We start from the raw sequence: 17,862 nt of genomic DNA on the forward strand, positions 1-17,862 counted from the left end.
AATCTTCTGATGTTAATATCAAAATTGTCTATTTTCTTACTCTGAAACTTGGCAAATCCCACCAAACTGAATTAGAAGTTGTCCTTCATTCTACCCCTTGAGTTTAGCTGTATACCTCCAAACACTAAAAAGTATGATGTAAACAGCCATCAATGTCCGAGTAATTACATAAAAGTTTTCATGTCATTCTTACAGTAATGTGACGAACACTAAAGAGCAGCTTGGGAGTAACAGCTAAAATTTCCTTCATAATAATATACAATCTCTTCAATGCAGGCTTCTATCTTAAGAAATGAAAAAAACACTGTTAAACAGGTAAAACTTGAGAAAGCACTTATATTTTAAATGAAATGTAAAGCACCAGTAAAAATCTCCAATTCCTAAGTTTTTAATTTTTAAATGTATTTTTTTAAATTATTGTCATGTTGGTCTATAACCCAGTATGTTACAGAAAGCTATTAAAGGTAGGATCTCATATGTTCTGAATTTTAAAGCCTTTTTTGTGGGGAAAGGAAAATCATTGTGTGGAAACAAATATATACATCTAATAGAAGCCAGTCAGGTCATAACTCCACCTGTTCCCCACTGTATACAGGATAAATAAAATGTCAACTCCTAAGGCCTTTCACTTTTGCATCCTAATCTATTTTTCCAGATAATACCATCTGCCAAACATCCTTTCAGAACTTGAGACTTACCTAAAATGTCACCTGAAATGTCTTTCTCGTGTGGCAAACTCTTTTGCGCTCTTCAAGAGATATCTCAAATGTCACTACCCCATGAACATTCTGCCATTCCAGGCAGGGCTCATGGTTCTGTTCTTCAGGTTTCTAGAGTACTTTGCTCTTCGCTTTATTTCAGTAACTATCTATTTGTATTATCATTTATCTGTTCCTATGCCTCTCTTTCTAGTACACTAAGTTAACACAAAGTATCTGATGCACACAAAACACAGTATAGTGGCAAATTGGTGCTCAAGAAATGATAAATAAATGAATACCTGAAGCCTTTAAAAAGAACTGCCCGCGAACAATGTGATACTTTTGATTAAAAATAAATGTATTTAGGAGCACCTGGGTGGCTCAGTCGGTTAAGCATCCAACTCTTGATTTCAACTCAGACCATGATCTCATAGTTCATGGGATCAAGCCCTGTGACAGGCTCTGCACTGGCAGCACGGAACTTGCTTAGGATTCTCTGTCTTCCTCTCTCTCTGCCCCTCCCCTGAAAGTGTACATGTGCTGTCTCTCAAAACAAACATTAAAAAAAAAAAAACAAAACCTAATTAAGATTCTTAAAGCCACTAGGAACAAAGATCATATAATGTGAAAGATGTTTGTTTAAAAATGTTTACTCTTTATGAGGAACATTATTATTGTAAAAGCTACATGGGAACTACAAGGACATTTTGGGAGACAAAGAAATCTGAATATCAGATATATATTGGAGTAGGGTGTGTTAACGATATTGAGGATTGTCCTTATTCATAGGAATATACACTAAAGTGTTTTGGGAATAGCATCATGATACAACTTACTTTCAAACAATTCAGGAAAAAAAGAGGTATGTATAAAGAAAGAAAGGGAAAAGAAACAAAGTAAATATGGTAAAAAGTTAACAACTAATAACCCAAGATGAAAATACACAGCCATTCACTGTACTATTCTTAAGATTTTTCTAAGCTTTGTAAATTTTTTTTTAAAGTTTATTTTGAGAGAGAGCACACACATGTGCAAGTGAGTTGGGAGGAACAGAGAGAGAGACTGAGAGAGAATCCCAGGGAGGCTCAGTGCAGAGCCCAGTGTAGGGCTTGAACTCACAAACCATGAGATCATGACTTGAGCCAAAGTTGGACACTTAACTGACTGAGCCACCCAGGTGCCCCTAAACTTTGAAAAATTTAAAAACAAAAGTTTGGGGAGAAAAAGTTACAGGGGAAAATTAAACTAAAAAATGGGGTAAGATATTTGATATCTGATGTATGTGTACATACATAGATAGCTCTGTGTGTGTGTGTGCGCGTACCTTTGAAACAAAAACTGTTGAGGGCACCTGGGTGGCTCAACAGGTTAAGCTACTGACTCTTGATCTCAGCTGAGGTCATAATCTCCTGGTTGGTGAGTTGGAGCCCCCCAATGGCTCTGTGCTAGCAGCACAGAGCCTGCTTGGGATTCTATCTCTTCCCCCTCCCACTTGCACGCACACATGCATGCACACACACATGCACACACACACACACTCTACCTCTCTCAAAATAAACAAACTTAAAAAAAAATTTTTTTTTAATTAAAAAAAAATAAATGAAGCTTTAAAACAAAACCGTTGGGATGATACCAGAGCAGCACCCAGAACATAAGGCTAAGTGGAGCTACCATACACCAAGCAGAGAGTCTTAGACACCAGGCAGTCAGTCTAGGATCTCAAAAACAGAAGTCTGGGAATCTCGCTTCCAGCAAATGGCCATCAGAATGACTCAGTTACCAGGTGTCCCTCTTGGTAACTTTCAGCTCTAAGTCTCCCTAGTATATTTCTAAAAAGAGTATTACTAATATTCATTGAGTGATAGACGAAAGAAAAAAGAACATGAATATAAGTTCATATAATTAGTCTTATTCTCAAATTTCAATTTTCAAAAATATTTTTTCTAAAAATTATTTTTTCTAAAAAAATTTTTTGGCTATGTTTTTATTTATTTTTGAGAGAGAGAGACAGAGCGTGAGGTAAGGGGAGGGACAGAGAGAGAGAGAGACAGAATCTGAAGCAGGCTCCAGGCTCTGAGCTGTCAGCACAGAGTCTGATGTGGGGCTCGAACTTGTAAACCGCAAGATCATAATCTGAGCTGAAGTCAGATGCTTAACTGACTGAGCCATCCAAGTGCCCCACAATTTTCAAAATTCTAATACTATGTATCCTACCACAATTACTATCTTATTGAGAAATTTCTGAAACCAGCTAAGCAAGCAAACTTTGAGTCTTCAAAAGCATCTGATGACCACCTATTCTAAGATGATCTTTTCTTAACTGCCATGGTACTGTCTCCCTATGCTACTTCAAATGGGTTCACCAAATTATATAACTATGCAAAGTCAAGACATCTCAAATCCAGTTTGGAATAGGACAGAAATAAATAAATGTATTTAATTAAATCCCTACTGTCTACAGTTTGTTCTCCATATGTAAATCAAGATAATGTTTATCTCAAATGACCATATAACCCAGGAGCCCCAATAGGGAGTGAGGGGCAGACAGAGTTCAGCAGGTTTAAAGACTTAGATGATGGCCTACCTCCTTGTTACAAAAGAATTCTCATTATAATTTATTTTTTTTTATTAAAAAAAAAATTTTTTTTTAACATTTATTTATTTTTGAGACAGAGAGAGACAGAGCATGAACGGGGGAGGGTCAGAGAGAGGGAGACACAGAATCCGAAACAGGCTCCAGGCTCCGAGCTGTCAGCACAGAGCCCGACGCGGGGCTCGAACTCACGGACCGCGAGATCGTGACCTGAGCCGAAGTCGGCTGCTCAACCGACTGAGCCACCCAGGCGCCCCTCATTATAATTTCTTAAAACGATTACTAGTAAGAAGATAACGTAGTAATATGAAAAATTATTATGATAGAATGCTATTTTTAAACCTTCATTAAAACTACACACAACGTTTTTTCCCTAAAGGCCAAATATACTGTTTCTTCTTTTTGTTCAGATAAAACTCTGTAACATGATTATATTACCATTATAATTTTTAAAAAAGAAATTTTAAAAATTAAACAAAAAAGGGGATTTCCTAGATCGGATTCATTCATGTATCTCAGAGGCTCAGGTGTGGAAGGGAAATGAGCAAACCACTAACCACTGTCCCCCAACATCCAATGTTCTCCCAAAACACTAAAAAACAAAACAAAAAACCTCTCCCAACTATTCACACCACTCCCACTGTTCATACTGCTCCCATCTAATTTATAGCTCTGAAGAGCTGAGCAGTAAATTGTTTATGACCACAACCTCACAGATCTGTTTTGTTTACATTACTGTCATAGAAAATTCCAACCCAAAGCAGCAACTGTGTTTCACAGTGAACACTATCAAAATTAAATACTAAGCATCAATCAGAGCTTGAATTTGTATAACCACAACCTTCCAATGGGCTTCAAATGTCTTAAAGAATTGTTCCATTAATCTTAAACGTATATTTATTTTGTTCAAGAAATCTTCCTTAGACGGTGGTAAGATTCTTTGTATTTCATTATGCCTTCCTCAAAGTTACAATCCATCTCAGTCATGGAATCAAGCACTCTTGTTAAGAATATATTGGGGCGCCTGGGTGGCGCAGTCGGTTAAGCGTCCGACTTCAGCCAGGTCACGATCTCGCGGTCTGTGAGTTCGAGCCCCGCGTCGGGCTCTGGGCCGATGGCTCGGAGCCTGGAGCCTGTTTCCGATTCTGTGTCTCCCTCTCTCTCTGCCCCTCCCCCGTTCATGCTCTGTCTCTCTCTGTCCCAAAAATAAATAAAAAACGTTGGAAAAAAAAAAAAAAATTTAAGAATATATTGAACACACTGGGGCGCCTAGGTGTCTCAGTCAGTTAAGCCTCCGACTTCGGCGGCAGTCATGATCTTGTGGTTCGTGAGTTCGAGCCTCACATCGGGCTCTGTGCTGACAGCTCAGAGCCTGGAGCCTGCTTCGGATTCTGTGTCTCCCTCTCTCTGCCCCACCCCCGCTCACACTCTATGTCTGTCTCAAAAATAAATAAACGTTAAAAAAATTTTAAAGAATACATTCAACACAGTATAGTTTGTGCCACATATTAACTGTTAAATAATCCTTTACAAGTTCCTAACCTTGTGTTCATCCCCTGGATCTAAATGACAGTAATCATAACAGTCTTCAGTGTGACCACAAGTAGCAAAATATAAATAAAACACCATGTAAACATTTTCCTAGGGATTACGGAAACCATTAGAAAAATAATTTAGCTTTATCATATAAACTGGTTTATGTGCTGTTTTCCAAACACTCTGAGGACAAGTTCCATACAACTGTATTTGAACAAAATATCTACTATGGTGTCTTTACTTGGGGCACTGCACTATGATTATGAAATTGAGGGACAGAAGTCGTGCAATTACTTAACATCACAATGCTGGTAAGTAATTTTTTTTCAAGAACCAGAACTTAGTATTTAGTTGTGATTTGGTGAAGTAGCCACTAATAAAACAGGTAGGACATGTTATTTTCCAATATTGTAAGGAGAAGATGAAGTAACACACATACTAGAATAGCAACTGCTCTCTCACCATCTATCTAGAACAGTTAAATTTACCTTTTAACTGAATTTTAAACCAAAACCAGTAATCCAATTTCACACATCAGAGCCATAAGGCAAATTTTCTTTAAATATATACAACATTTACAAGTCATTGGAAAAGACCAAAAAATTCAATTGGCAAAGAATATGAAAGACTTACAAAATAGGAACTACATACAGCTCAAATATTTGAGAAGCATAATGATGTCATCACTACATAAATTTAACAACATTTTGGGCACTTGATATGAATACACTGTGCTTTACAAATATTAACTCATTTAATTTTCAGTGTGCAGAAGTAGGTACCATCATCTCCATTTCATAAACAGAAAAACAAAGGCTTAGACAAGTCACACTGAGTAAATCATTCAGCTGAGACGTGACCCTCATCAAACTGGTTCCAGAGTCTAGTACTGAAGAGCACTATTAGGCTATCCTGCCCCTTGACCTCATTCAAATAGAGCAAAACTGTGATGAGATACCACGGTCTCCAGCATGCACAACAATAACAACATGTACTGTTCCTGAAAGGATACACAAGAAATTGGTTACCTCTGGGAAAGGTCACTAGACCTATTTTTCCACTGTGTAATCTTCTGAAATAAAAATAACAATAATAATACTTTGCAGACTCATGTTTACAGCTCTTTGAACATTTGGGATACTTCCACATAAATGAATATTTTTGTTTCCTCAACCACCTTGTGAGGCAAAATGAGTGAATATACCCTTAGTAAATATTATCATGCTCACCACTGTGAAGGAAGATGTGATAAGTATCCTTCTTAAAGAAAAAAAAAAAAAAGAAAGAAAAAAGGTTAACCATAGTTCCTTAAGTACAAAAACCTGTTGTAAAATGAAAATATTCTAATAATAAAAATTTTTTAAAAGCTACTGCTGTCTCACCAGAATTCATAAGTTTCCAAAGTTGATCTACCAAGGCTTCATTACATAAGGGAGACTCCATGTTCTTAGTAAATGGTGGGTTCTTAGTCAACATGTTTAGAATCTTATGTCTGAAAGATAAAGATAGAATCTTATGTCAGCAAACTTTTGCTGACCATGAAACACATTTAAAAATTTTCTGTAGTTCCTCCTTCCTATTTTATCCTCTCTTCTTACATCTACCTTTGTGTTTAAGTTTAATTTCATTTCAAAGACATTATCTTAAACATCCTAAATATTTATTATTGTTAATCCACTAAAAAAATTCTAGTGGGTTTGTTCTTTCTAAAACGGCCTTATGTACAACGAGGTCTTTTAAAACTGACTCTGTGTATTCCTAACCAACCTTTCCTATTCATTTCTAAAATGAACATTTTGTATTCCCTAGAAAAATTTTTAATATATATATTTTTTAGTGTTTATTTTAAATTTTGAGAGAGAGAGAAAGCACACATGTGCACATGAACAAGGGAAGGGGCGGAGAGAGAGAGGGAGACAGAATCCCAAGGAGACTCCACACTGCCAGTGCAACGCAGGGCTCGATCCCATGAACTGTGAGATCATGACCTGAGCAGAAATCAAGAGTCGGATGCTTAACTGACTGAGCCACCCATGTCCCCATCCCTTGAAAAATTTTTAAAGACAGACTGGTAAGTAAATAGAAAAATCTTAACATGGTGGGGGGGTGGGGGGAGATCACATACAGGCCAAGAAGTCTACACTGAAATAATAAAATGAATATAAACTTCATTATTATGGTATCTTTGTAAAGCATGGAGATGTGCAGAAGCATTTAAAATATGGAGACCACACAAAAAGGTTTCCTCAAAATGAGTTGAAATTTAGAAGAGTTCATTAGTAAAAGTATCCTCATGGAGGGTAACAGTGAAATTCCACTACTCGGAGTTACCTCTTGTGAGAGGCTACCTGAACACTTCTGTAGTCTTCTAAAAATAGGGAAATGTGACCAAAACAAAATTGGAAAAAGAAAATGTCCAGTGTTATGAGTAGGAGATGCCAGAGAAAAAGATAAAGAAAAGGAGAAGCAAGGAAGCTATGGCCATAGTCTAGCATTTAGTGCAGGGATAAGAGCCAGGCCTGGGCTCAAGAGATTCAAGACCACGGAGTAATGGGATGCTTGGATATAACTGGAGAAGAAAGAAACTTAGATTATAATTATAAATGAGATTAGCAAAACCTTAATGGTGAACCCAGGAAGTTTTTATATTTAATTGTTGGTGGTAAGGCATCAAACTGGATTTGTACTTAAAAAAGAAATGGGAAGAAAGTGAAACTACTAGGTTGCAGCTTAAGACACTTAACCCCTTTTGGCTTCAATTTCATGTCTATAAAACTAAAAGAGATGGACTCTCTTTTACTATCTTTTACTCTCTTTACTATCTTTTAGTGCTTTGAAATTTTAAGACTGTATAAAAGACTACTGAAAAGCTATGAGAACAAAAAGTGAAATGGGATTATAGATGTAATTTACAGATGGGTAATATGAAAGGGATATTTATCTTCATGGATATGTCATATCCATATTTTTGTACCTTTATAAATAAACACAATTCCTGTCCTTAAGGATCTCAAAATCTATCTATAAGAATAGACCAGTATTACAGGTAAATAATCTTTAAAAATATGGATGAGTTTGTTCTTTAGAGCATGTTAATGCTGTTATACTTTTAATTTGCATTAAGAAGAAAACTTAAGTTTCTATCTGGCTGCTTTCCCAGCTACCCCAAATACCAAAGTGGGAGGGCCCAACTGATAGAACTTTATGGTATTTATTACTCAGATCATTATAAACCCTTGACAGCCGTGCCAATGAATTGTAAGGAGTGCACTGAGGATGTCTTTGATCACTAAAAGAGCAATAATGATCAGTACATATATTACTTTTATCAAATTAAACATTTCACCAAAAGTTTTGTTTTTCTCTAAAGTTTAGATAATAGAAGAAAGGCCTTTACAAAGTATTTATAAATGACAAAACACCCAAAGCAATACTCAGAGGAGATAGGTTTAAGGGAAAACAATGAGAATTTTGTTCTTAATTTTACATAGATTAAACATAAAAATTCAGAATAAGTATATGCTTCAGACAACTAGAACAGATCTAAAGCAAATCCTGAAAAAGTCATAGGATCATGTCAAGTTCATAGCAGCAAAAACATCCTATTATTTCCTTAAACAGTTGAGAATTTTCCTGGTAGGCTAGTCCAATCTATTGCCAATCACTACCAATAAGAAATGGAGTCAAATCAAAACCAAAAACATGCTCAAAATCTCTCAAGAGAAAAAGCACAGGACATATGTGTGTCTCTTGAGGAAGTGATATGCTATAATCATATGTATGCTTGATTCCAAAACCATAATATCATTCCATGTTATTTTAAATATAATCCCTACCCATTATAATGAGAATATTGTAGTTCTTCCTATCAATGTAAAAAGTATATACATGCACAGTAATAACTGTAAAACAAAACTCCAAAATGTTAAGTGTTTCTGGTTAAAATAATTACAGGCTTTTTGAAAGTTTTCTTCTTAATGTGATTTGATATTTTTCCAAATTTATATGAGTATTTTAAAAAGTCATGCCCACTGAAAGGAAACTGTAATTTTAAAAAACGTAAACTTCATTTTAGTTTAAAAATAGTACACCTATATTTATTTATTTAACAATTATGCATCTAGATTATTTCTCTTTTTTATTTATTTTTTTTTTAATTTTTTTTTCAACGTTTTTAATTTCATTTTTCGGACAGAGAGAGACAGAGCATGAACGGGGGAGGGGCAGAGAGAGAGGGAGACACAGAATCGGAAACAGGCTCCAGGCTCCGAGCCATCAGCCCAGAGCCCGACGCGGGGCTCGAACTCACGGACCGCGAGATCGTGACCTGGCTGAAGTCGGACGCTTAACCGACTGCGCCACCCAGGCGCCCCAAGATTATTTCTCTATCTTATCAAACTTGTAAAATGAACAGCAAACTTTATGAAGAAAAAAAGTATTAGTAATTTGTCAGGTGAATATCTAGCTTAACTTAAGTGCATTTATTTAGTTTAGTTCTCAAAATATCTTAATGAAGAACTGACCTACAATCTAAAAATCTTTTACTGAGAGAAAACTATACAATTAAAGTGGACAACCCTATTACTACATTTAAAACATCAAACTATCCATGCTCATGGATTGGAAGAATATTGTTAAAATGTGGTTACTACCCCAAAGCAATCTACACATTCAATGTAATCCCTATGAAAATAACACCAGCATTCTTCACAGAGCTCGAACAAATAATCCTAAAATTTATATGGAGGTAGAAAAGATTCTGAATAGGCAAAGCAATCCTGAAGAAGAAAACCAAAGCTGGACGCATCACAATTCTGGACTTCAAGTTGTATTACAAAGCTGTATCAAGACAGTATGGTACTGGCACAAAAACAGACCACAGATCAATGGAACAGAATAAGGAACCCAGAAATGGACTGACAAATGTATGGCCAACTAATCTTTGACAAAGCAGGAAAGAATATCCAATGGAAAAAAGCCTCTTCAGCAAGAGGTGTTGGGAAAACTGGACAGCGACATGCAGAAGAATGAAGCTGGACCACTTTCTTAGGTTCTTAGATGAAAGACCTAAATGTAAGACAGGAAACCGTCAAAATCCTAGAGGAGAAAACAGGCAACAACCTCTCTGACCTTGGATGCAGCAACTTCTTACTTGATATATCTCCAGAGGCAAGGAAACAAAAGCAAAAATGAACTATTGGAACCCCATCAAGATAAAATGCTTTTGCAGAGTGAAGGAAACAATCAGCAAAACTAAGGGCAGCCGACAGAATGGGAGAAGATATTTGCAAATGACATATCAGATAAAGGGCTAGTATCCAAAATCTATAAAGAACTTATCAAACTCAACACCCCAAAAACCTATAATCCAGTGAAGAAATGGGCAGAAGATATGAATAGACACTTTCCCAAAGAAGACATCCAGATGGCTAAAAGACATAGGAAAAAATGCTCAACATCACTCATCAGGGAAATCCAAATCAAAAGCACAATGAGATACCACCTCACACCTGTCAGAATGGCTAAAATGAGCAACTCAGGCAACAACAGATGTTGGTGAGGATGTGGAAAAAGAGGAACCCTTTTGCACTGCTGATGGGAACACAAACTGGTGCAGCCACTCTGACAAACAGTACGGAGGTTCCCCAAAAAATTAAAAATAGAACTACCGGAAAACCCAGCAATTGCACTGCTAGGTATTTATCCAAAGGATACGGGACTGCTGATTTGAAGGGGCACATGAACCCCAATGTTTATAGCAGTACTATCAACAATAGCCGAAGTATGGACAGAGCCCAAATGTCCATTGACTAATAAATGAATAAAGATTTGGTATGTGTGTATGTATAAGCATACATACGTACATACACATACATACATACAATGGAATATTACTCAGCTAAAAAAAAGAATGAAATCTTGCCATCTGTAATAATGTGGATGGAAGTAGAGTATTATTATGCTAAGCGAAATGAAGTAAGTCAGTTAGAGAAAGGCAAGTATATAATTTCACTCATATGTGGAATTTAAGAAACAAAACAGATGAACGGGAATGGAAGCAAAAATAATACAAAAGCAGAGAGGAAGACAAACCATAAGAGACTCTTAAATACAGAGAACAAACAGGGTTGCTGGAGAGGTGCTGGGTGGGAGGATGGGCTAAACGGGTGAGGGGCATTAAGGACACTTGCTGGGATGAGCACTGGGTGTTAGATGTAAGTGATGAATCACTAAATTCTACTCCTGAAATCATTATTACACTGTATGTTAACTAACTTGGATTTAAATTAAAAAAATGAAAACATCAAACATCAAACTAACATGAAAGACTGAGAACTTCCCCACACAATTCAAAATAAACACCTTAAAGCTTTTTTCTATATACAGTTGTCAACACAGAGATAAAAGCACTTCTCTTTAACATATGACGTCATTTAAACAAACATATGATTAGAAAAAAAGCCAATTGTATGATTAGAGGAAATAGTAAAAAACTGCATCCAATCACTTGTTTAACACGTACTGAATCAAATGTATATAAGGCACCATGCTTATGTTCTAGAACAGAGACCAAAGGAAACATGGTCTCTGTTTTTTTGGAACTTCTATTCCCATGCGGCAAAGATAATCAAAGATTTCCAGCTATAAAATTAACACATATATAGCAAGTATTTCTTTACTTAAGGTTAGGAAGAACTGTAGGATTTTATGGGCAATCATGACTTGAGGGACATTACCTAGTACAGGGAATCAAAGATGCATCCTTGTAGAAACAATATTCACGTTCACCTCTAAAGCATCAAGGAGTAATTACAGGTAATCTGGGGTTTTTTTCCTCCAGACTTTAAGGTTTCACCCCAGAATTCTTCAGAGTTTTATCTAATTCTACCAAAACCAGTAATTCTGATATATATGATAATAATGACAGAGAAAATCAACATACATTTTTCAAATTTAATTCTCACTGAAGGCCATTTTATCTTTAGCGGTTTAAAAATCAACCAAGGGCCATAAAAACAAAATGCTGTGTTTGGGGTAGGAGAGAGTAATGCCACTGATTTTCAGAGAAAAAATTTAAATTAAAAAAAAATTTACCTATTAAAAATTTTTTTTTAAATTTTTATTTATTTTGAGAGAGAGAGAGAGAGGGAGGGTATAAGCAGGGAAGAAACCGGGGAAGAAAGAAAGCAGTGCAGAGCCTGACGCCAGGCTTGAACTCACGAATCATGAGATCATGACCTGAGCCAAAGCTGAACGTTTCACTCATGGAGCCACCCAGGAGCCCCTACCTATCTTTAATAATTCTATCCGATAAATATGGCAGAACATAGCGGATCTGTATTATGGCTACTTACCGAGTTAAAGAAAAAGTAATACAACAGATTGGTGGTTGCAGGGTGAAGGGAGGTAAAATGGATGAAGCAGATCAGAGTACAAACCTCCAGTTGTAAGTCATAAAGATGTATTATACAGCATGATGACAATAGTTAATACTGTGTTGCATATTTGAAAGTTAAGAAAGTAGATCTTAAACGTTCTCATCACAGGGGCGCCTGGGTGGCTCGGTTGGTTAAGCGTCCGACTTCAGCTCAGGTCATGATCTCACAGTCTGTGAGTTCCAGCCCCGCGTCAGGCTCTGTGCTGACAGCTCAGAGCCTGGAGCCTGTTTCAGATTCTGTGTCTCCCTCTCTCTCTGCCCCTCCCCTGTTCATGCTCTGTCTCTCTCTGTCTCAAAAATAAATAAACGTTAAAAAACGTTCTCATCACAAGAAAAAAAATGTGTAACTATGTACGGTGACAGCAGTTAACTTATTATGGTGATCATTTCCCAATATTTACTAATATCGAATCATTATGTTATATGCCCAAACCAACATAATGTTATGTCAATTATATCTAAAAGAAAGAAAGAAAGAAAGAAAGAAAGAAAGAAAGAAAGAAAGAAAGAAAGAAAGAAAGAAAGAAAGAAAGAAAGAAAGAAAGAAAGAAAAAGAGAGAAAGAGTAATGATGGGAACAAAGAAAAAAGGATAGAGTTCCTATTCAAAGTATAAAACACACAGAAGATGCGGTGCCTGCCTGGGTGGCTCAGTTGGTTAAGCTGAGTCTTGACTTCGGTACAGGTCATGATGTCACAGTTCATGAGTTTGAGCCCCACTTCAGACAATGCTCCCTCTCTCTTAAAATGCACACTGCACAGCCTGCTTGGGATTCTCTCTCTGCCTCTCCCCTGCTCGTGCGCACGTGCGCGCGCGCTCTCTCTCTCCCAAAATAAATAAATTAAAAAATAAAATAAAAAACACAGAAGAAAACACAAAAATATAGACAGATGCCCCAAGATACCAAAAAATACACACATACATTAAGTGCCACATGGTAACACTTCTATCCTCTGACCACTAACATTAAAGATTTTTCAAAGTGCTGAATTTTTTAACTAGAATGCAACTACAGACTAGATGATATTAAGTACAGGCTAAGAGGTTCCCTACTGATGACATAAATGAATCACATCAACTAAGAAGAAAAATGTCAAATATAATCATGAAATACATCTTTAAACAGATTTTCAGTTCAGATTATAAATAACAGTGCTCTTCACTGTTTCACAACAGTATTTCAAAAGCAATCATTTAAATCACATAGCATATAATTTAACAATAGGGCAACTTTAAATATTACATAGTATTATAATCTGCTAAAAATGGTCTTCAAAACATAATTCCCTGATCTCGGAAATACACGCCTTAATGTTAGTTCTGATGTTGTGAACTGAAAACAGAAATGAATACATGATGAGCTTTGTTTATACTGTATTTATAAGTTCTGTTCCTACCTGCTATCAATAGGATCTTATAAATTTTCAAATGCATGAACTCTGTCAGATAAGAGATGAGGCTGGTTTCCTGCTTATCCTCTTTTTTATTTATTATATAAATATGTACCTTAGAATGGATGAGTATTTGTGTCCATGCCAACCTTACCTTTTAGTACACCTCAATCACAAGGAAAAATCACTTAAATTAGAATTTACATCACAAATCAAGAACTATGAAATAATTAACAGCAAAACTTCATACAAAGATATGTATATAATAAGCATCTGAAATAGGGTTGGGTTGGGGTTAGGGAAGAAAGAGGGGAGGGAAGAGAGAAGGGAAGTGGGAAGGGAAACGTAAAACATAAACCACTGAATAAGGTGACTTAACCAAGAACTCACTGTTACAACCAACTTGAAAAACAACTGTCGGTAAAGACAAGGTCTTTGTTAGGGAGCTGTAATCTCTTAGATGGACTCCTCATGCCCAGATGCAATTCAGTGAGGTTAGAAAGCAGTTTGCCTTTTTAAAAGAAAACTCTCTGCCAACCTATATGTAAAGTTGAGGAAGATAATTAACATCTCTAGGTCTGTGCTCTTGTTTCTAACTGGAGGGACTGTAGGGCACCTGGGTGGCTCAGTCGGTTAGCCTCTGACTCTTGATCTCAGCTCACGTCATGATCTCATGGTTGGTGAGCCCCATGCCAGGCATCTGCACTGATGGTGCAGAGCCTGCTTGGGATTCTCTCTCTCCCTCTCTCTCAAAATAAATAAATAAACTTAAAAAAAAAGAGCAGCTTAACTGGAAGGACTATAATCTAAATTACTCTCAACGACTCAAATTTTATTTTATGAAGTCATAATCTTAAAACAAATGAACAAAAATTTACATGCCTAACATGTACAAAGAAAGGAAGACAGACATGGTCAAAAATTCAATCCTATTCAAATATACTATGAACATCCTACTTTGCAAAAGCAGCAGAAGTAAAGACAATGAAGACTAGAAGAAAGACAAAAATGAAAACTGCTATTATGTCAGGACTGGGATTTTCTTCTATGTTCCCTTATTTTCTAAATTTTAAATATTATATTATACTTTTTAAATACTAAGTCTGTGTAATAAAAATTGAGATTTTATATGAGATAGAAAGGAACAAATGGAATACACCAAGACACTTTTCTCACTTTTATTTTATTTTATTTTTTAATTTTTATTTATTTTTGAGACAGAGAGAGACACAGCATGATCAGGGAAGGGGCAGAGAGAGAGAGGGAGATACAGAATGTGAAACAGGCTCCAGGCTCTGAGCTGTTAGCACAGAGCCCCACGCGGGGCTCGAACTCACGAACCGTGAGATCATGACCTGAGCCGAAGTCAGACGCCCAACCGACTGAGCCACCCAGGCGCCCCACTTTTCTCACTTTTAAAACAGACTGAATCAATCAGCACATAAGGGATATACCATGTACAGTACAAACTGCTATATAAGCTTTTCTTTAAATTATAATAGAAGTTGTATGTAAAATTGCAGGGAATAAACTTTATTAACAATATATTTTTTGGGGTGCTTGGGTGGCTCAGTCAGTTAAGCCTCTGACTTCGGCTCAGGTCATGATCTCATAGTTTGTGAGTTCAAGCCGCATGTCAGGCTCTGTACTGACAGCTCAGAGACTGGAGCCTGCTTGGAATTCTGTGTCTCCCTCTCTCTCTCTGCCCCTCCCCTGCTCATGTTCATTCTCTCTCTCAAAAAATAAACATTAAAAAACAAGAGGAAACAAATCGTGTTTTTAAAAATGTCTTTCCGGGGCACCTGGGTGGCGCAGTCGGTTGGGCATCCGACTTCAGCCAGGTCACGATCTCGCGGTCCGTGGGTTCGAGCCCCGCGTCGGGCTCTGGGTTGATGGCTCAGAGCCTGGAGCCTGTTTCCGATTCTGTGTCTCCCTCTCTCTCTGTCCCTCCCCTGTTCATGCTCTGTCTCTCTCTGTCCCAAAAATAAATAAATGTTGAAAAAAAAAAAAATTAAAAAAAAAAAAATGTCTTTCCAAAAGCATATCTAATTAAAAAAAAACACATAAAAAAGACATTAATAAATGAATAACATATTCCTCTATTTTTGAAAATAATAAAAATTTGTTTTGTTCAAATATAATCTTCCAAAATTATTCAATTTACTTTAGGACTTGTAAAATCAAAATAGTATAGCACAAAAACTAACCTTACATAGGGGACAGGGTCATTCTGAATCATATTAAGTAGCCATTGCAGTTCTTCGTAACTCCGGTCCACTAAAAATAAAACAAAGAAATATTTTATTTATTTATTATTTTTATTTAATTTAAATCCAAGTTAGTAAGTTAGTTAACATATAGGGTAGAAACGGTTTAAGGAGTAGAATTTAGTGATTTATCCCTTACATACAATGCCCAGTACTCATCCCAACAAGTGTCCTCCTTAATGCCCATCACCTATTTATTAGCTCATCCCCCCACACCCCTCCCCTCCAGCAACCCAGTTTGTTCTCCTTATGGTTTGCTCCCTGTTTTTATCTTATTTTTCCTTTCCCTCCCCTATGTTCATCAGTTTTGCTTCTTAAAGTCCACATGAGTGAAATCATGTATTTCTCTTTCCCTAACTTAAGAAATATATTTGTTTCTAATTATAACAAATGAAATAGTAAGGGACAAGGAGGGAATTTACACTTAATATTTAGGGTTATGCCTTAGCCGTCTTCAGAGTTGAAAGCTGTACGCAACTTCTTACATTTTCCGTAGGAAAAATCACTTTGTACATTTCATTCATTCATATAGCCAAAACGTAAAACAGAACCAAGTGCATATTTTTCACTAATGTTCAAATCAATGACAAGTACAAGATAAAGCAAATTATATTAAAAACCCTAAATTAAAGATGAGCAACTCTAAATGGAAAAATATGTTTACATAAAACTGTGTTTCTAGATGTTTAAATCAAATTATAGGGAAACTTGATACCCAATGGCACCTCAACTATATTACAGTATACAATATGAAAAACTGTTTTTACCCAAGTGGTTTCTTTCACTTGAGACTAAAGAGCAGCCTTAACTTTTCAATATAACATAAAATCATGCTATAAATATACCTCAATAAAGTCATTCGTTAGCTATTTCCATTCACCTTTTCAACAAGTTATGCTTTTATGATTTGAAAAGCTTTATTATCAGAATTTTATTTCTAATATCTTCCATTTTTTTACTTTCTAATGATCTAGATTCGTGGATAACACCACAGCACTTCTCAATTAAGTACTTATTGACTTAGCATTCTTTTGGAAATGACAATATTAGCATTCTATTTCATTTCAGGTAGTACTAATGCATGAAATCTTTGTAGTTATGTGACAGTAAACATCACTCATGTCCCTTAGGAAAGAAGGTTGGAAATACTGGCATATTTGGTAAATCTCAGAACTTCTAGATTTCACAAATTGGTAAAATGTCAAATCAAAACTGAAGATTGATAGAGGGATAGAGGATCACTGTTTTCACCACTTCTCAAAAGAAAGAATTATTTTAACCCTCAATAAAAAGAACAAATGACAGTCCTTTCTGAACTTAGCTCAACATATATAAGATACACACTTTGTTGTTACCCTTTTATAATTTGACTATACACATACTTCTGAAATTTACAAAAAAATTATAAAAATTTGAGTATATTTCTTCTATTAACATGTTAAAATTAACCACTCCTTCTCTTTCCATAGTCAGATGAGAAGTACAACACACTCTACCTTCTTTACTTTTCCCATATTTAGGTGCAATAAAATGAAATTCTAGATGTAAATTAAAATGACATATTTCTTATATTTGCATGTTGTTTTTAAGGAATTATTTTTGAAGTTTCCATTAAATTTTCCAACCATGTTAACAAATATTTAGGCTCAGTTCTTTTTTTTTTTTTTAATTTTTTTTTTTAAACGTTTATTTATTTTTGAGACCGAGAGAGATAGAGCATGAACGGGGGAGGGTCAGAGAGAGAGGGAGACACAGAATCTGAAACAGGCTCCAGGCTCTCAGCAGTCAGCACAGAGCCCGACGCAGGGCTTGAACTCACGGACCGCGAGATCATGACCTGAGCTGAAGTCGGACACTTAACCGACTGAGCCACCCAGGCGCCCCTAGGCTCAGTTCTTTATTTTACAGGCATAGTCACATTTCACACTTTCACCAAT

General features: G+C 36.1%; 1 protein-coding gene across 3 annotated transcripts in view; it reads right to left on the reverse strand.

The window, feature by feature from the left end:
* The window catches only part of TAF2 (TATA-box binding protein associated factor 2), a 97,752-nt gene that overhangs the window by 26,530 nt on the left and 53,360 nt on the right, over positions 1-17,862 (reverse strand). For all 3 annotated transcript variants that reach the window (XM_058698909.1, XM_058698907.1, XM_058698908.1), the window contains 2 exons: positions 15,866-15,935; positions 6,213-6,322 (listed from right to left, as the gene is read on the reverse strand). In XM_058698909.1, the coding sequence (XP_058554892.1) occupies positions 6,213-6,322; positions 15,866-15,935 (180 nt within the window). The remainder of the gene's footprint in view (positions 1-6,212; positions 6,323-15,865; positions 15,936-17,862) is intronic.

Source organism: Neofelis nebulosa, chromosome 14 (genome assembly GCF_028018385.1).
Source record: "Neofelis nebulosa isolate mNeoNeb1 chromosome 14, mNeoNeb1.pri, whole genome shotgun sequence".
Classification (NCBI taxonomy): Eukaryota; Metazoa; Chordata; class Mammalia; order Carnivora; family Felidae; genus Neofelis; species Neofelis nebulosa.